The sequence below is a fragment of the Thalassophryne amazonica genome, chromosome 15 (assembly GCF_902500255.1).
Source record: "Thalassophryne amazonica chromosome 15, fThaAma1.1, whole genome shotgun sequence".
Classification (NCBI taxonomy): Eukaryota; Metazoa; Chordata; class Actinopteri; order Batrachoidiformes; family Batrachoididae; genus Thalassophryne; species Thalassophryne amazonica.
The window spans coordinates 18710667-18730741 of record NC_047117.1 but is presented as its reverse complement, the minus strand read 5'-3'; the positions used below and the strand labels follow the sequence as shown (position 1 = coordinate 18730741).

General features: G+C 40.6%; 1 protein-coding gene across 3 annotated transcripts in view; it reads left to right on the top strand.

The window, feature by feature from the left end:
• Positions 1–20075, top strand: part of LOC117525771 (oxysterol-binding protein 1-like) — a 29368-nt gene that overhangs the window by 3425 nt on the left and 5868 nt on the right. The window contains exons 3-16 of one of the 3 annotated variants that reach the window (XM_034187710.1): positions 558–766; positions 915–1077; positions 1964–2075; positions 2171–2369; positions 2462–2579; positions 2666–2723; positions 2838–3005; positions 3099–3344; positions 4686–4806; positions 7592–7695; positions 9248–9343; positions 11492–11676; positions 14417–14646; positions 15031–15078. In XM_034187710.1, coding sequence (XP_034043601.1) covers positions 558–766; positions 915–1077; positions 1964–2075; positions 2171–2369; positions 2462–2579; positions 2666–2723; positions 2838–3005; positions 3099–3344; positions 4686–4806; positions 7592–7695; positions 9248–9343; positions 11492–11676; positions 14417–14646; positions 15031–15078 — 2057 coding nt within the window. Of the gene's footprint in view, positions 1–557; positions 767–914; positions 1078–1963; positions 2076–2170; positions 2370–2461; positions 2580–2665; positions 2724–2837; positions 3006–3098; positions 3345–4685; positions 4807–7591; positions 7696–9247; positions 9344–11491; positions 11677–14416; positions 14647–14815; positions 15007–15030; positions 15079–20075 lie in introns of those variants that run through there. The other 2 variants (XM_034187712.1, XM_034187711.1) reach the window with 2 other exon arrangements.

Here is a 20075-nt window from a genome sequence, read left to right as displayed (position 1 = left end):
AATTGTTTAACCTTCTGGGGGACCCTGAGGCCCACAGTGATTGAGTTGGCCCAAGGAATGTCTGTGTAAAATTTCAGAAAAATTAATTGAATAGTTTTTTAGAAAACAAGTAGGTGGCATGAATTAAGCCTTCAGTGCCATGTGGGCTTTTAGAAAGATTCAGGGTCTGTGAAAATCTCTGTGTACGTGGACACTGATTCAAGGAATCTATCTTGCTAAATTTGAGGAAAACAGTTTTTTTCCCTGCAATAAAGCTAACAATGTAGAAAAATTGCTTCTTTTTTTGCCCATCCTGGGGGGCCCACAGGGATTCGGTCTAACTTGCCATAACCAGACCCCCCCCAAGGATTGCCTGTACCAAATTTGAGAAAATAAAAAAAATCATTAAACGTGTTTTCACAATCATTGCACCAAATATTTACAGTATTATTCCTATGGCCCTTGGTTCCAAGGGTGAGAAAAGTTTGAAGTCAGCTGGAATGTGAATATTGCCAAAATGATCGTTTCATGTGCATTTATAAATATCACCATTTCAAATATCTTTAATGTGACTCTAGAACACAGGCAGAGATGGGGCACACGTGCAGAGGCACCATAAACCTGGCCACAGCCAACATCTCTGTGGAGGATTCATGTAATTTTGTCATTTCCAATGGTGGGGCACAAACCTATCACCTGAAGGCCAGCTCAGAGGTCGAGCGGCAGCGCTGGATCACTGCTCTGGAGCTCGCCAAGGCAAAGGCCGTCCGCATGCAGACTGAATCTGGTGAGACAAAGCAAATTAAACATGGTTACACATTGTGTAAAAGACACAGTTGTGGCTTTTTTCCATTGACTAAATTTATTTATTCATTTTTTTAACTCATCATGTTTCTTTGATTTGGGACATTTTTACCTTCTCATCCCTCTCTCAGACGACTCGGGTGATGACTGTTCTGCATTGCCCCCCACCTCAGGACAGGGTGGAGGCTCACGTAACTCAGAAATCCAGTCCACACTCCGCACACTAAGCAGCAAGGTGGAGGACCTCGGCACCTGCAATGATCTTATTGCCAAGCATGGCTCTGCCCTCCAAAGGTGTCAGATTTCAGATGAAGTAGTTTTAGTACTCTCGGAAACAATGTGTTATTGAGAAAAGAAGTTAATCAAAAGCAAGATGTGCATATAAAAACAGTATCTCCTGGCAAATGCACTTACCTGCCACTTTATTGGGTACACCTTGCTAGTACTGAATTGGTCCCTATTTTGTGTTCAGAACCGCCTTCATTCTTTGTGGCATAGATTCAGGCAATGTGTTTGGAAACGGTCTTCAGAGATGATGGTCTATATTGACATGATAGCATCATGTAATCACCCATTCAACCAGTCTGCCCATTCTCTGATCTCAACAAGGCATTTTCATCCAGACAACTGCTGCTCACTGGATATCTTCTCTTTTTTGTGTACCATTCTCTGTAAACCCTAGAGATGGTTGTGCATGAAAATCCCAGTCGATCAGCAGTTTCTGAAGTACTCAGACCAGTCTGTCTGGCGCCAACAACCATGCTATGTTCAAAATTCTTTCAGTTTGAACTTCAGCAAGTTGTCTTCACCACATCTAGATGCTTAAATGCTTTGAGTTAGTGCCATGTGATTGGCTAATTAGGTGTTTGTGTTAAGAAATTGACTAGGTGTACCAAAGTGGCCGGTTAGTGTATATAAAGCCTTTAAATAGCAGGTGTCAACATTTATTTATTATTTCACTTTAGTAGAGGATCGGTCTGAATGTTGTAACAGGATTAGATATTTTTTATTTTTTTAATCCATGTTGACCCCAACTGGAGCCCTACCAAAAATGCCTGCCACTTTTAAGAGGGACACCCCAGCCAAACTTCAGTCACTGTGAAGGTGTCCCAGAGTGTTAAGGTTGCTCCTCTACTGCATGGTTATTGAAGTTCATTTTATTTCTGGATGCCATGGACAGGTCTCTGTCAGAACTGGAGGGTTTTCGAGCTGCAGGGGACATGAGTGAAAAAATCAGACAAGTTACAGAGCGTGCCACACTATTCCGAATCACCTCTAATGCCATGATCAATGTAAGTTTTCCAGGCGTTTGTCTGTGAACATTGCACAATATTGTTGCTGAACGTCTTGCTGATGTGCTGCCCTTTGGGTGTATCTGCTTCTCAAGGCATGCAGGGACTTCTTCACCCTGGCCCAGGCTCACAGTAAGCGGTGGCAGAAGGCTTTACAGGCTGAAAGAGACCAAAGGATACGTTTGGAGGAGACTCTGGAGCAGCTGGCCAAACAACACAACCACTTGGAACGGGCTTTCAGAGGAGCTACTGTTCTACCTGCTTCATTAAGCAATTCTGCCTCAGGTAACAAGGGTAAGGCTCTCATCTCTTACTGAATACATTTGTATGAATGCTAATCAAAATAGATTTTTAGTTTATTCTCCTGCTGTCTGTGTTGAATTTAGGGTCTAATGTGTCAGTTCAAGGAGACATTAGTGACGAGGATGACGAGAATGAGTTCTTTGATGCGATAGAAGATCCAGAGGAGTTCATTACTGTCCCTGCTGACCCCAAGTATCACAGGTTCTAAACTCATTTCAGATCTTTTTTTTTTCCTTCTCTTTCTGCTTTGGTTAATGTTCATTTTATTTTCTTTATCTTCCTACCAGGAGATCTGGTAGCAATGTTAGTGCGGTCAGCAGTGAGATTGGAACAGAAGATCAGTCGGTAAATGCCTTTTAAGATTAATTGTGCACTGTTTGTGATGTGTCTTCTTTGCATGTTAATGTTCAGTGGTGGTCTGTCCCTGACAGCTGTTACAGCTCACACCTCTTCTTTTAGTTTGATGAACAGTCTTTAGCATCCAACCCAGATTCTCCACAGTCCCTTGACGTATATCCAGTTCGGCAAAGACGGACTCGGATACCCGACAAACCCAATTATTCTCTCAACCTGTGGAGCATCATGAAGAACTGTATTGGAAAGGAGCTCTCAAAGATACCAATGCCTGTAAGAAACAGATGTTATTATCCACATATACCATCCACAGGACTGCGTTCTTGTGAGAGTGATTGTGAAGTTCTCTTGTCCTTTTCCCAAAAGGTGAATTTCAATGAGCCTCTCTCAATGCTGCAACGTCTGTCTGAAGACCTGGAGTATTATGAGCTGCTGGACAAGGCTGCCAAATGTCACAGCTCTCTAGAACAGATGTGTTATGTTGCAGCTTTTACGGTCTCCTCGTATTCCACCACTGTCCATCGTACAGGCAAACCCTTCAATCCGCTACTGGGAGAAACCTTTGAGTTAGATCGTCAAAGAGAGTGCAGTTATCGTTCCCTCTGTGAGCAAGTATGTTGTTGTTGGTGCCTTTGGGGGGTTAATCTTACCAAATGTGAATATTCAAAATCACACAACATTGTGAAACACAGCTTTTTTTTTTCCCTCCAATGTTTTCCTGAATTTCTCAGATGATAATAACACTGGTCATCACATGGAATACAATGCTGACCTTACCTGTGTGAAGCGCCTTGAGGCAACTCTGTTGTGATTTGGCACTATATAAATGAAAATAAATTGAAATTGTCAAGCAAGGCTGGGACCCCATCACCCCTTGGTCACATTACACTGGTCAACATGATTTTTCTTGCATGGAGTTTTTCCAACGGATTTTGAGTTATTTGGGGGCGCTGAATCCAAATCCAGTGTTAGTTTTTGAGATATGAAAACATATTTCTTGTATCAAGCATTGAAGCAGAAGCTGCAGTCTCACACACCTCTTTGGTGCCATAAACAATATTACAGCTTTTGTTCACATTTTGCAAACCTGGTTTAAAAACTATTCTTTTGAAGCTGCTTTTGTGCATGATTAGTGGCATCAAACGTGAGTGAATGAGCAACTTTTGCGTAATCCATCAATAAGGAACATGCAGATTGCAAAAACAACTTGATGTGATAGAGGAAATCTGAGCTCAGATTCAGCTTCAGCACCCCTAAATTACCCTAAATCAGTTCTCAAAGTCCATGCAAGATTTTGTATTATTTTTTTTGACCAGTGTTATGTAGGTATTGGTACTCTGTATATGCCTGATTTTTTTTTTCTTCTTCTTCTTTTCCTCCCTCTTATTGATCTGTGCATTATCTCTTGAGAAATTCATGAAAATGTTGAAAAATGCCCTATCTCAAAATATTAAAGAAAATGGAGTGGGGAAGCAATCCTGAATCCACTCCAAAGGTTAGTGGTTTGCTCCTTGGCCTTTATCCCCACCTTTTCACTGACTTTAAAGAAAATAGGTTTAGTAGTTATTACATAATCATGCTACCAAACAAATGGGAGAGAAAACATTGCTTTTTTGGCAGAAGTAATGGGCAAATCAAATTACAACTCCCTTGTGCCTTTTTTGAGAAAGAAACCTAAAGCAGACGGGGTGACCCACTGCTTTAATTTGTGTAACGTGTTCTCAGAATAAGGAAAGACATTGCACTTCCTATCCTAAAACACAAAGATGGCATTAAAAGAAGAATAGGCAAACATGCTATCAAGGTAATATAGTCATAAATCTGCAGCTCTATTTGCTTGGCAAATAAGCTCCAAGATATCTGCAGATCTACAGCCAAAGACATTGTTGCATTATGTTGGTGCATACACTGCCCTGTCTCTTTTAATCTCAACTGGGTTTTTCCTCCTGCCAGGTGAGCCATCACCCCCCTGCTGCAGCTCATCATGCAGTCTCTGAAAAAGGCTGGACTCTAAGACAAGAAATTACCCTTGCCAGCAGGTTTCGGGGCAAATATCTCTCCATAATGCCTTTGGGTGAGTTTGTCTTCATGAACCTACTTGTTACATGAATATCATTAAGAAGGCTTTTGCTAATTTTGACCTAAGAGGTTAAAATTAAATTCACTCTTTGAAATTCATTCTGGTTTATTTGGGACTTACCATTTCAAATACCACTTAACTTCTCCCTACCACAGATAGTCACATCGAGGCCATCGTTGAGGGGCCTAATTATTTTTTTTTAATTATTATTATTTTTATTTCGAAAGAGATTTACAGTCAGCCATTCTTCTGGTCACACTGTAATGGGTGCAGCCAGTGTTAAAAATGTATCTAGTGCATAGGTGTCAAACTGATTCCAGAAAGGGCCAAGAGGGTGCAGGTTTTCTTTGTAACCACCAACTCCACCAGGTCATTTCACTGATGAACATCACTTTGAACAGATGGGAAGAGTTCATCAGTGAAGTCACCTGGTGGAGTTGGTGGTTACAAAGAAAACCTGCACCCTCTTGGCCCTTTCTGGAATCAGTTTGACACCTATGATGTAGTGTAACTGGAAACTAGAGTACCCCGTTCATAGAGCGCAAACCTCCGCCAACACTAGTTTCCAATTCTACACATTTTTACCGGGGAAAAAATTGTTCATGGTCAAAGTCCTGTTATAAGTGGCTTTTCATAAGCTAAATTAGATGTGATAAAATGCCAGGAGTATGTATTTTGTTCATGCACTTGAATCAAAGATTTTTTTGTGGCGTTGTCAGTCCCCCCCCCCCCCCAACTTTTTCTGTTTCTGAATTCTTTTTTTCAGATAGTTTTCACAGAGCATTGGTTATCTTTGCTATCCACAATTTGTCATTGCTTTTTGCCACTTCTGACTAATAATTGGAAGACAAACAGGCATAAAATTGGAACCGCCATCCAATTTTGGGGGTGTAGGTAAATCCATAACAGAAAAATGAGAGATTGAGGCACTTTTGATTGAGATGTAATACAAAATGTACACCAAATGCGCTTTTTAATATTCATATTAAAAATATTACATATTACAATACATATTAAAAATATAATATTTAACATTCAAATGTCCACAAAATCCACAATCCAGATCAGATCCGGATCAGACTTTGTCAGGCAATAATGAGTGCCAATCTGCACCTCACTTTCAAATATGACAGTGATTGTGGTACATTTGATTAAGATATATAAATTTTTTTTTTTTTACAGTTATGCATTTTTGAAAATTCCATCAGTGTTGAAGCATAGAGATGTTTTCCATTTTTCCAAGATTTTTCCTGACTTCAACCTCTGGCCCATGACCTTGAAAATTGAATCACGTCTTGCTGATCAGGATATGAATCTTCAGTCAAAATTTCATAATGATATATAAAAATTGTGGGTTTCAGCCTGTTCACAAACCAACAAATGGGGATGAAAACATAACCTCCACCCAACTTTGTTGGTAGAGGTAATAACAAATAATAAATGCTTACCTTGCAACACAACTACACTCACGCACTCATCTTCAACCGCTTATCCAAGATTGGGTCACGGGGGCTGGACATAATGGTCATTAAACATCTGATTGCTATCCTCATTTGTCTTTTGATTCTTTCATTGTCCAGCCACAGTCAATAAACTGGTGATCAGACCTCACGAACAACTACCAGTGCTAACTGCTTTAAAGTCCTGTGTCCACCATCGTCGTGTTGAGATTGCTAACCCGATGTCACTTCCTCTCCAAGCCTTCATGGTTACACTACTTGTGCTGCTTTCTGGTAGACAGACATAAAAATAAAATGTGGATGTCAAGCACTGTCAACAGTGGGACTGGAAATTCAGATGACTGAAATGCATATCGGCCAGTATAACAACCTTGATCACAAACTCTCTCCTACTTCAAAAATTAGTAACATCAAAATTATTTCAATATAAACAGTTTAAGCAGAAAAACAGACTTTGTATTGCAGTGCAGTCCACATGCTGGTTTTGACTTTTGAAATTTGTTTTAGTCCTGCAAGCTTCAGCCAAAAATCCAGTCTGGGAGCATGCGCTGGTATCACACATCCGTAACAACGGAACTACCTTGGGTCCTGGATTTCAACTAACCAGGCAAAGGACCGGTCCATCAGCACATCTCAAAAGTAACAATCTCTGCTGCAGACAGGTGGCCCTTTTCAGCCACTGGGGTCTTCAAAACTGAAGCACCTAGGTGCTGGGTAATGTCCAGAGGAACACACAGCATGTACCAAATGTGGTAGTTGATGCTCCCTTATAATGCAAGTGATCCCCCCTCCAAATGTCCCTCAGAAACAACTTGAAATCATTCCAGTGATACCCAAGGAACCTCTAAAAAAGACCTAGTACAAAGACATTCAACTGCTGCCTTATTTCCCTGGTTAACATATAAGTCTCGCAACCATACAGGAAGCAGCAGGGCCCTAAAGACTTGAACATTCATTCCCCTGCAAAGATAGCAGCATCAACAAAGACCTGACCAGCAATGTCATGACCCCATTATCTCTTTCCTGGCATCTTTCAATCTCAAAGACAGAAAGATGAATGCCACTGATGAGATAAGTGAGTTACTGTGAGAGTGTCTATTATTTTGACGCTTCCACCGCATACAGATACTCTTCTGATGGCTGAATCCAGTAAATCATTGAAAGCCTGGATCTTAGGTTTGAGCCCTAAGGACAAGCATCTCATTTGCAGTTTATTTTTCATCATACAGCAGATGATTGGTGCCATGTATAAATTGGTGTACTTTGGTTCAACAGAATAAAACCCCAGTGCCAGCGGTAACAGTTTTTTCTCTCCCCAGGTTCTATACAGTGTATATTTGAGAAGAGCAACAATCACTATTCTTGGAAGAAAGTGACTACCACAGTCCACAACATTATTGTGGGGAAGTTGTGGATTGATCAGGTAACTGATGATTTTATGTTTTCAAGTAGTGATAACTCAAGATAGGACTAATTACAAATGGAAAAATAAAGTAAAATATTTTTGTAGTAACAAACTTGCAGGTATTTCTTATTAAATAAAACAATAATTAGGTTTGGCTTTTTCTGGTGAAGTGTCATCTGTTTCTTAATCACGGTCTGATGTCCATTTGGAGAAATTCAAGGCTCTGAATCACTTTCACTGACTATAACTTGGCACGTCCTACAAATATGACACAGTGATATTCCATTGCTTTGCATAATGCATACATACAGGTACTATATTATAGAATTACAAACTAGTTCCGGTTGAAATTCTCCACATTATGGACTGTATTCCAATTTATGATCATGACAAAACAAAAACACTTTCATGTCCTCCCCTTTCCTCCTGTTTCACCCACTTGCAGCACATCAGGGGTGTGGCACCTCATGCCTCCCAAAGTTTAAAATGGTGTAAATTTAATACTGTCCTGCAGACGCAGTTTTTGATGCGAGTAAAGTGGGCACAGGCAGCTGCCCGAGGTGCATTTTTTTATGACACACAGAGGGCTACACAAACACTTTAAAAATAAATAAATAAATAATCATCACCTGCGCTGCAAAGCGGTGATCATATCACTCTGTGGGGAATTGGCAAATTGGAGCTCCCTCCCTGCAGCTGTGGGCACCCCTGCTTGCTGAGCTGCACAGAACAGAACCAGTGTAAAAGGTTGATGGACAGAGCAGCCTACAGTTCTCCCATTTCTCCACTGTTCCACTCAGCAGGATCCTGTTGTCTGGTGACAAAGTCCACAAACTACATGATACACTACAAACTTGTGTTTTGCCACAATCCTATAGAAACACAGGTCCCATTGGGGTGTGTGCAGAGGGCCTATGTTTTAAGTGTGTGTCTTGGTGACATGAAACCTCAGCGCAGCGCAGCATGCATAGGTGTCAGCCTGACTCCAGAAAGGGCAAAGAGGGCACAGGTTTCTTTGTAACCACCAACTCCACCAGGTGATTTCACTGATTAACAACAGACGAGATGAGTTGATCAATGAAATCACCCGGTGGAGTTGGTGGTTACAAAGAAACCTGTGCCCTCTTTGCCCTTTCTGGAATCAGGTTGACACTGATGTGTGCATGTTCAAAATTTCTCCAAGGTGACCGTTGTCGTGTTGCCCCAATTTCATCATAAAACCACACGATACAGGGGTACACAGGTACATTTTATCTGGTCTTATTGTGTGAAGTGTTTGGATGATGAAATTCTAAAATTAATGGTTGCTATATGATTTTGTAAAGCTTACATGTGCTGTTTAATATGTCATTGTCTAACCTTAAATGAATAAAAGCATCTACATAGTTGAGCATTTCTTTGTATTTCAGAGCTGTCAATTTCTTCAGCAGAAATAAGTCATGATATAAAAAAAAAGGTGCTAGGATGAACATTGGTGGACCAGACAGCTTGTCATGACGAGCACAGTTGGTGTATGTAGAAACTTTGGATGAAATACCTGCTGATACTTCTTTCTCTTGTGTTTTTTCAGTCGGGGGACATAGACGTGGTGAACCACAAGACAGGAGATCGCTGCCATCTCAAGTTTGCTCCCTACAGTTACTTCTCCAGAGATGTAGCACGAAAGGTATCCTTTTGACTTTTGTGTCTTCTTCATAATTATTTTTATATGTGTACAAAACTATGTGATGAATGTCTTTACAGGTGGATATAAAACACCAGGTTACTGTGTGTAAGAGCTAATGTACTTTACACAAATTACATACATTTGTGAGATTCTTCAGCTCTGGAACACATGGCCAATAACCATCTGGGATTTCCTTCAGTAGCTGACTATCAAATATTTTGATGTACCTCATGATGTATTTTTAGATTAAAAAATTTACATTATTAACCAACAGTTTTAGTTTTCTGGATTCCTCAATCTCAGCTGTAATACTGAGGAACCCCTGCATTGCTTATATAAACATTTGAATTATAATATTAAAAGCTGTACGGCCTTTCAAATTTCACAAAACTTACTAAATTTAGTTTCTACTGAAATCCAAGCATGATAGTGTAAATTTATTTTGGAAACATGTTGCAAACTCACAGCTAATTTTAATTAAGAGATCATATTTACCAGGGGGAATTCCATAGCGAATATTTTATTTTCCTTTTAACGCCATCTTCAGGAGGAAGTCTGTATGTGCATGCATGAGGTTTTGAAATTACCGGAAGTTACCTTCGACCTCGTGTGATGCGTGCACACTAACATCCATAAGTTGTTTTGTGACTCACTTCAGAGGTGTTATCTGGTTTCAAAAACAGAGTTTTTAGATTTAGAAGTGTTTATTTCTCACTGTAACTTTTACAAAATATATGAGAAACATGTTATTTATACAGAAATAAACTGTTTCTGAGTGTTTTCTGTCATGCTGGATTATTTTGTTTGTGTGAGCAGCCAGCTGACATCACCATGCCTCTCTGCTCTGATTGGTTGTCACTGTGTGCTTCCCAGCTCCCTCACAGGAGTTGGAGGAAGCCCCACATGATCTTTGACATTGCTGTGGTTGCTATCATAGACCGTATGGGTTGCTACCAGACATAGTTCAAGGCTGTCTATTTCTTTGAATTTTTTTTCTTCAGGAGAACAGTTTATTTTTTTTTTCCAGACAACACAAATTTTGACAATATTGGGAATGTCATATTATGAATCATGAATAAAATCATAGTGGGCCAAAGAAACCCAAAGGCTGTACACTTTTAAAGGATAAGACAACTTAAAAAAGGTCATATTTAACAGTCAAACCTCTGAGTACTTTACTCACCTTTTGACAATTGAATCGTGAGAGAAATTTCTTTTAGTACGAATTTGCTGAAAAAAGAAATGGAATCAACAGGGCACTGGCAGTAGGGATCTAAATTAATTCGGTCATGTTTATGTGAACCTTAAAATATCTTTGTGCTTTTTAAGATGCCATAAAATTCCTTATATTGCTGGTGATATAAAATTTGTGTCACATCTGCAGTATACAAATTGACTGGAATTCATTTGTCATTTTCAATGGTGGGCACAGATTAGCTGTATTTTTTAAATTTTTTTGGAGGGAGGTGAGTTTTTAATCGACAGTTTTTGACATGTGTACTCCCTGAAGAATGCGACCAAAAAAACAGCAAGAAACTGACCAAACGTATGTAGTTCCCCTTTAAGGCTTATACACTGATCCAATAAGTGAAATTCACACCTTGAGGAGATGGAGGAGGTCAAACCAGAGTAATTGCTTGAATTAGATTTTTTTAAATTCTTGTATGTGTATTTTTTTAATTGCTTATTCATTTAATAATTTCTGTACTGTGAATAAACTGTGTGAGAGAAAAGTGTTTAATTTTATTTATTCATTTAATTAATTAATGTTCATCATCATCTGATGATGACGTGTTGATCACTTTTGGAAACCTCAATGTTTATGTTTCAGTATAATAAAATTTCATCTCTGTTTTTGAGCCAAAAAAAGCTAAATTGATATAATAAAAGTTAGTGATTATCTGTAGCTTCACCTAAATGTTTTTTTAACAATTATATTTTTTTGTATTATCACAGTTGACTTTTTAGTTAGTGGATTAGCAATGCCCACTACTCCTAATGCTGAAATGTTGGGTTGAATTTAAACCAGTATATTGGCGAGGGGAATGTACAGAGTTGGTGCCATTTCTTCAACAATGTTTAAATAAGTAGGCCTTTTTTAAAATAAAAGTTAAATTGTCCTTTAAGTGAAAGCTATGTCTCTCACAGGTGACAGGAGTAGTAACGGATAAGGATGGAAAGGCGCATTATGTCCTATCAGGAACATGGGATCAGAGGATGGAGTTTGCCAAAATCATGCAGAGCAGTAGAGGCGAGAATAGTGCTGAAGGCAAACAGAGGACAGTCTATCAAACGCTCAAAGCCAAAGAAATATGGAGAAAGAACACACTGCCGTAAGTAATAATTGAAAGTACACAGACATCTACATGATTAAATATGTGCTGTAGCTGATACAAATTGATGTCAAAATAGAAATTTCTTAATGAGTGTCAAATCAGAGTTCCTTAAAATCATGTGCTAGTGTGTTGCCCATGTGGATCCACAGGCTCTACATTGGGTAGTGTTCATAAACTGTTTAGCTGACATTTTTCAAGGGTGGTAATAAATTAAGCAAAGCTTGTATAAGAGGTTCTAGAAGAACACAACCCTTTTATTTCATGTTATGTAATTTTTTAAATGGCAACTTTCTGGCTTTAAGAAACACTATAAGAAATCAGGGAAAAAAAATTGTGGCAGTCAGTAACGGTTACTTTTTTAGACCAAGCAGAGGGAAAAAATTATGGAATCACTCAATTCTGAGGAATAAATTATGGAATCATGAAAAACAAAAGAACGCTCAACACATCACTAGTATTTTGTTGCACCACCTCTGGCTTTTATAACAGCTTGCAGTCTCTGAGGCATGGACTTAATGAGTGACAAACAGTACTCTTCATCAATCTGGCTCCAACTTCTCTGATTGCTGTTGCCGGATCAGCTTTGCAGGTTGGAGCCTTGTCATGGACCATTTTCTTCAACTTCCACCAAAGATTTTCAATTGGATTAAGATCCGGACTATTTGCAGGCCATGACATTGACCCTATGTGTCTTTTTGCAAGGAATGTTTTCACAGTTTTTGCTCTATGGCAAGATGCATTATCATCTTGAAAAATGATTTCATCATCCCCAAACATCCTTTCAATTGATGGGATACCTGACATGCAGCCCCATATCGTCAATGACTGTGGAAATTTACATGTCATCTTTATAAATCTCATTGGAACGGCACCAAACAAAAGTTCCAGCATCATCACCTTGCCCAATGCAGATTCGAGATTCATCACTGAATATGACTTTCATCCAGTCATACACAGTCCACGATTGCTTTTCCTTAGCCCATTGTAACCTTGTTTTTTTCTGTTTAGGTGTTAATGATGGCTTTCGTTTAGCTTTTCTGTATGTAAATCCCATTTCCTTTAGGCGGTTTCTTACAGTTCGGTCACAGACGTTGACTCCAGTTTGCTCCCATTCGTTCCTCATTTGTTTTGTTGTGCATTTTCGATTTTTGAGACATATTGCTTTAAGTTTTCTGTCTTGATGCTTTGATGTCTTCCTTGGTCTACCAGTATGTTTGCCTTTAACAACCTTCCCATGTTGTTTGTATTTGGTCCAGAGTTTAGACACAGCTGACTGTGAACAACCAACATCTTTTGCAACATTGCGTGATGATTTACCCTCTTTTAAGAGTTTGATAATCCTCTCCTTTGTTTCAAGTGACATCTCTCGTGTTGGAGCCATGATTCATGTCAGTCCACTTGGTGCAACAGCTCTCCAAGGTGTGATCACGCCTTTTTAGATGCAGACTAATGAGCAGATCTGATTTGATGCAGGTGTTAGTTTTGTGGAAGAAAATTTACAGGGTGATTCCATAATTTATTCCTCAGAATTGAGCGAGTCCATATTTTTTTCCCTCTGCTTGGTCTAAAAAAGTAACCGTTACTGACTGCCACAATTTTTTTTCCTGATTTCTTATAGTGTTTCTTAAAGCCAGAAAGTTGCCATTTGAAATTACTTTAGTTTTGTGTCATGTCTGTGATCTGCTTTTTTTCTACAAAATTAAACAACTGAATGAACATCCTCCGAGGCCGGTGATTCCATAATTATTGCCAGGAGTTGTAATACCAAATGTTTTAAATGATGCTCTTTCACCTCAAAGGAGCAAACAGATTTTCACAAATGGTAAAGTACCATAATCTAAAAAAGGCATCCTCAAGTGCTGTCCATCGCCTGCCAGTAATGTGTACCACATCATTCAACTAGCTTCGTGTCATCTTAAGCACTTTGGTAGATAAATGAGGACATATTCGCTGAAGCATGTCTTTTTTTCTTCTGATACAGTATCTGGAAAATAAAAACAACCAGCTGTGTTGCTAAACCAACCACAATAAAATTGTGATTGTGGCAAGTAGAATATTGGTAGTTCCGCTTTCAAAATGACGTACAGATGTCACAGTATTGAAGAGGACGTGCTATAAACTATAGCTCAGCTATAAACCTTTTTCAGAAACTGTCCTCATTTGTGCCGATCGGTGTTTACGTCCCACCTCAGGCATGCATAATGGCGGAGCTACAGCAGCTCGCTGACTAGATCATAGACGTGGAGAAAAAGTATCCAGACTAGGATTTTAACAGAACAATTCTCACCTCAAACTTCATAAATATAGACAGCATATCCCCTCCTACTTCAAACACTCCATTATTATCCCAGTCCCAAAGTACCATAATTATTGCCAGGGGTTGTATTATTCTGAACACTACTGTATGGTGCATTGCAGCACAATATCCATTGTTTGCTGGTTAGCTATAATTGCTCATGTCTCCAAAAATATTTGTCTTATCAACTTTCCGTTTTCGCAGCATTCATCCTTGTCCCAAAATACAAGCATACAAAATAAAGCATATCAAATGGCAAATGTCAGCTCTTCCCGGTTTCGGCGCTATGGAAGCCATACACGCACAGAGGCCACTTGGCTATTATAATGTAGATACTTTGTGGAAAATGTGCCTGCTGACATTTGCCAAATGTATTCAATTTTTGTGTTGTTTGGCATCACTGTCTTACCTCTGTGTCTTTGACCCACATTTGGCATACAGAGATGGTACAGAGAAAATGTACTACTTCTCCTCACTGGCACTGACGCTCAATGAACCTGAAGAGGGAGTCGCACCAACAGACAGCCGGCGACGTCCCGACCAGCGGTTAATGGAGGAAGGCCGTTGGGATGAGGCAAACGTGGAGAAACAGAGACTAGAAGAAAAACAACGGAGTGCTCGGCGAGAAAGAGAAAGGGAGGCTGTTAAAGCAGCAGGCTCACCTGACGAAGGTAAGAAAAGGAAGAGACAGTTAAAGGTGTTCATGGGAGTGAAATGATATATAAAAAAAAATGTAATCAAACTATGAGACACTGTTCTACTTCTGTCCTACAGCATTTTATCTTCATTTTCCCCCAGTTTCTTATTTATCCCTCATCTTGTCTTCATCTCATTCCTAAGCCTTCACTGAGGACTTGATCTATGATTCAACCTCAAAAAGCAAGTACCTCTCTGTCTTTCCCTGCTCTAGGTCTATGGCTTCGGTTGGCTTTCAAAACTAAACTACATAGTCTGTATTTTGTAGAAAGCTGCTAACTGCCCTCCACATCATCATGTATAACCATCTTATTCCCACTCTTGTTTTTTTGTTTTTGTCCACTTTTTTTCCCTTTTAGCTGATGCAGAGGAGACTAACACAGAAACAAGTGAAGTTTCTGATGAAAGCAAGTATCACTTCCAAGTGTTTACTTTTAAAGGTTGTTTGTGTGGCATTTATACATTACATTAATTCATTAATTTTTTGCCTCTCGTCTGGGTCCTGGTAACAACAGACTATGCAGCTCTTCCCACATTTACCTATCCTCAACAAGGCCCTCTAACTCCTTCTTTGCAGATCTCTATGCACCCCAAGCCCACTGGCAGTTGTAATACCTCCAATGTGTCTTGGGTCTTCCCCAGGGACTCACCCCACTTGGTTGTACCTGGCAACTTCTCTATGGTGACTTTGGGGGCATCTTCAGCAGATGGTCTAACCACCTCAGCTGGCTCCATTCAGTGCAAAGGAGCAGCGGCTCTATTCAGTCCCTCACAGATATTTGAACTTCTCTTGCTGTCCCTGAGTGTAAGCCTGGTTACCCTATGGAGTATCCAGGCTTGGATATGGATACCCCCTTGTATCTGCAGTCTTGTTCTTTTGGTCACTACCCAAACCTCATTATTATAGGTGAGAATAAGAGTGTAAATTGAGAGCCTTTTCTTCAGGCTCAGCAATTTCTTTATTACAAAAGTCCAGTATAGTGTTCACAGGACCTCAGATGCAGCACTGATCTGTTGGTCTCTCGCACACTTCACTTTAACCTCTTGATTGGAGGTCACATGCTGTTGAGGCCAACAGAACCACATCATTTACAAAAAGAAGAGATTTAATTCTGAGGTCACCAAACTGGCCACCCTCCAATCCCTGACTGTGCCTTGAAATTTGTGCCCAAGGAAATCACGAACAGGACTGGGGACATTGGGCAGCCCTTGGCAGAGTCAAACACCCACTGGAAGCAGATTGGATGAAATGTAGGGAATGTGGATACAGCTCCTACTCTAGTTGTGTGTAGAGTAGCTTGCGCATTGCAGTGGACCTGGTACCCTGTATTCCTGCAGCACCTCTCACAAGATGTCTCAGAGTACCCAGTTGTATGCCTTTCCCAAACCCAGTAATCTCATGTAGACTGGCTGGGTATCCTCCCAGCCCCTCAAATATCTGAGCTGGTGATCAATTGAGTGCTCTGCCCCTCTTTTCGCCCGGGTTTGCAAGACGTCATGGTGATGACGAAATGAAATGATTACCAAATTGATAACTGACCTAGGACCATTGGTGCTCTGGTACCAAGTCTAATTATAAACACCCATGTGCTGGTAAGTGTTTGTGATGTACAGTCTATGACCAGCACAGAAGTCTAGCAACAGTGTATTACTTGGGTTCAGATCAGGGGGACTGTTCCTCCCACTTATTCCCCTCCATTGTTGCCAATATGAGCATTGAAATTCCCCAGTAGAATTATGGAATCCTCAGAAAGAACCTTTTCAAGGATCCCACCTCAAGAAAGCTGGTTAGTCTGAACTGCTATTTGGTGAATATGCACAAACAACAGTCACGTTCATCTTTGCAGCACAAAGTCGCATTGAGTTCAGCCCTCTTGTTCACCAGGCAAATCTCCAAAGTAAGTGCCCTTAGTTAGGGTCTTCAGTAGCCCCACACTCACCTGGTGCCTCTCACTACAGACTGCTCTGGAGAAAGAGAGAGTCCAGCCCCTCTCCAGGTTTTTGGTTCCAGAGTCCATACTGTACATGAATGTGAACCCAACTATCTGCAGTTGGCATTGCTCAACCTCCTGCAACACCTCAGAGTCCAGGGAGTGGAATTTAAATGCTACAGCAACTGATAAATTATTTTTGTGTAACAAGTGTAGATGGCTAACATTGTTAATACTAGTAACTTACAGAGACTGCTTAAAACCGGTCCTGTTAATGTCTAAATTTAAAACTCAGTGTCCTTTTTTATACCTACAACTCACTGGTAGAGTTGCTATCAATGACCATGGTTCACCCTGAGAGTCTAATTATCAGTTTTCAGCTGCATCTTCCTTCCCTTTTTGTGACCAAGCAAGGGGTACCACCTGTTTTACACTATCTAAAAATCCACCAAAATGAGTGCAATGATGGGCATAGGAGTTAGGTTCATCCAGCTCATTATTCATGAGGGTTTTGTCGGCCTTTCGTGAAACTGACTCTCACGTGTTCATTGAACTAATGCAAGTCAAAGATATGGAAAGGTTTCCGGTGAAGAAATGGATCTGCATGGACAAAGCGAGTGAGTGTCAGCTGGGGAAAAAAGAAAACCATCATGGCAATTTCCAGTTAGCACCTATGTGAAACTCCTGCTACTCTGCTGTGTGAAGTGTCCTTTGATGATTACAGTGGGGGAAATAAGTATTTGATCCACTGTCAGTTTTGCAGGTTTTTCCTGTTGGGAAAGTGTAAGTACACGGACCCACAACAGGGGGCGCAAATGAACGGACAATGAAGAAAGTCAAATAACAAAGCTTTACTGTTGTGAACACGCACAACAAATTACAATTTCGGTCACAAGTCGAATTCCAACGGTGTCGTGTGGGCAGGCTCGACGATAGGAGACGTCTGTCCAAGTCGAACCGGAACCACCCGATTTCCTCCGCCCCCGAACCCCGGGAATACTGGAGCCGCCAAGTCCCGAACTCCCAGGTGGTCACTGCCTCCGCTCGTCGGATCCGGTACTGCTGGCGAGGAACAGAAACAGTCAGATGTGGGTGCGGCTGCACCCAACAACACGTGGGGTGGAAAACACCACCTCCACCTCTAATCAGACACAACACTGTAATGTGGGAATAAGAGTACTTATCCAAATACGTCCTTCTCAGTCTTCAGTTGTTTTATACACAAGCAACAAGGTATTACTCCGTATGGCTGGCTGAGTTCGTTACCTCCTTGGTAGAGCGATATCTCGGCAATGAGGTGGAGATGCCGTCCAGCTGATATACCCCTCCGCTGATGGATGTCAGCTGTCTCAGTTGATAGGTGACGGCTGTCATCTTGGCTGCTCCTGTGAGGCGGCAGCGCCCTCTGGTGCCTGGAGCCCGCACTCCAGGCAGGGCGCCCTCTGGTGGTGGTGGGCCAGCAGTACCTCCTCTTCAGCGGCCCACACAACATTTCCACCTACAAAGAATGGAGAGGTCTGTAATTTTTATTGTAGGTACACTTCAACTGTGAGAGACAGAATCTAAAAAAAAAAAAAAAAAATCCAGAAAATCACATTGTATGAGTTTTAAATAATTAATTTGCATTTTATTGCATGAAATAAGTATTTGATCCACGAGAAAAACAGACCTTAACTTTTGGTACAGAAACATTTGTTTGCCATTACAGAGGTCAAATGTTTCCTGTACTTCTTGACCAAGTTTTCACACACTGTTGCAGGGATTTTGGTCCACTCCTCCATACAGATCTTCTCCAGATCTTTCAGGTTTGGAGTTTCAGCTCCCTCCAAAGATTTTCTATTTTCAGGTCTGGAGACTGGCTCGGCCACTCCAGGACCTTGAAATGCTTCTTACAGAGCAACTCCTTAGTTGCCCTGGCTGTGTGTTTGGGGTCATTGTCATGCTGGAAAACCCAGCTACGACCCATCTTCAGTGCTCTTACTGAGGGAAGGAGGTTGTTTGCCAAAATCTCACGATACATGACCCCATCCATCCTCTCTTCAATACAGTGCAGTTGTCCTGCCCTCTTTGCAGAAAAGCACCCCCAAAGTATGATGTTTCCACCCCCATACTTCACGGTTGGGACAGTTTTCTTGGGGTTGTTCTCATCATCCAAACACGGTGAGTGGATTTGATTCGAAAAAGCTCTATTTTGGTCTCATCTGACTACATGACCTTCTCCCATGCTCCTCTGGATCATCCAGATGGTCACTGGTGAACTTCAAATGGGCCTGGACATGTGCTGGCTGGAGCAGGGGGATCTTGCTGCCCTGCAGGATTTTAAACCATGACAGCATCATGTGGTACTAATGTAATCTTTGTGACTGTGGTCCCAGCTCTCTTCAGGTCATTGACCAGGTCCTAGTTCTGGACTTTCTCAGAATCATCCTTACCCCTCAAAGTGATATCTTGAATGGAATCCCAGACCGAGCAAGATTGACAGTCATCTTGTGTTTCTTCTATTTTTCTAATAATTGTCTTCTCACCAAGCTGCTTGCCTGTTGTCCTGTAGTCCATCCCAGCCTTGTGCAGGTCAACAGTTTTGTCCCTGGTGTCCTTAGACAGCTCTTTGGTCTTGGCCATGGTGGACAGGTTGGAGTGTGATTGAGTGTGTGAACAGGTGTCTTTTATACAGGTAACAAGTTCAAACAGGTGCATTTAATACAGGTAAAGAGTGTAGAATGGGAGGGCTTCTTAAAGAAAAACTAACAGGTCTGTGAGAGCCAGAATTCTTGCTGGTTGGCAGGTGATCAAATGCTTATTTCGTGCAATAAAATGCAAATTAATTAAAATGACAACTGTGTTTGGTTGAAACTAGCAATGTGTTGCACTGTATTATGCCCCCACTTTGTTTTTAGCTGCTAATAGTAAAAGTTCCCATTAAGTTCATGAAAAGTGCTAATTTAAATTGAGTCAAAGGTAAGTCTTTCCAGGCTTATCTTTTACTGTATTTGTCTAATTGTGGATTCTGTATGTAGGCGTGTCTCAAATCAGCTGACTGGGACAGAAACCAGCAGGCACCCATCATGACTGTTTCTAACCACTGTGGTTTGACAGTCTTTTGTCAGTCTCTGCAGTGTATTTTACCAAATCAGATTAAATAATACTCCAACTCTTGCATTTTTATGGTACCTTTAAAGCTCCATTTTGGGGAAAAAAGTGTGGAAAGTGGGCTTTAATTTTGACAATGTCTGTGCAATTACATGAAATGCTATTTGAAGCATTATGTTGGCCAAAGATGCACACTGGATTTGCTTAGAATTGGACTTCAGACTTTTTTCAATGACTTAGACAAGCATATAATATTTAAAATGTGACACATGCCACATTTAAATAAAAATAAAAATACACTACAAAATGCTGTTATGGAACTGCTATGGGTTCATATCTTATTTATGTTTTGGTGTTCAGCTGACGATGAGGACTCTTACCCT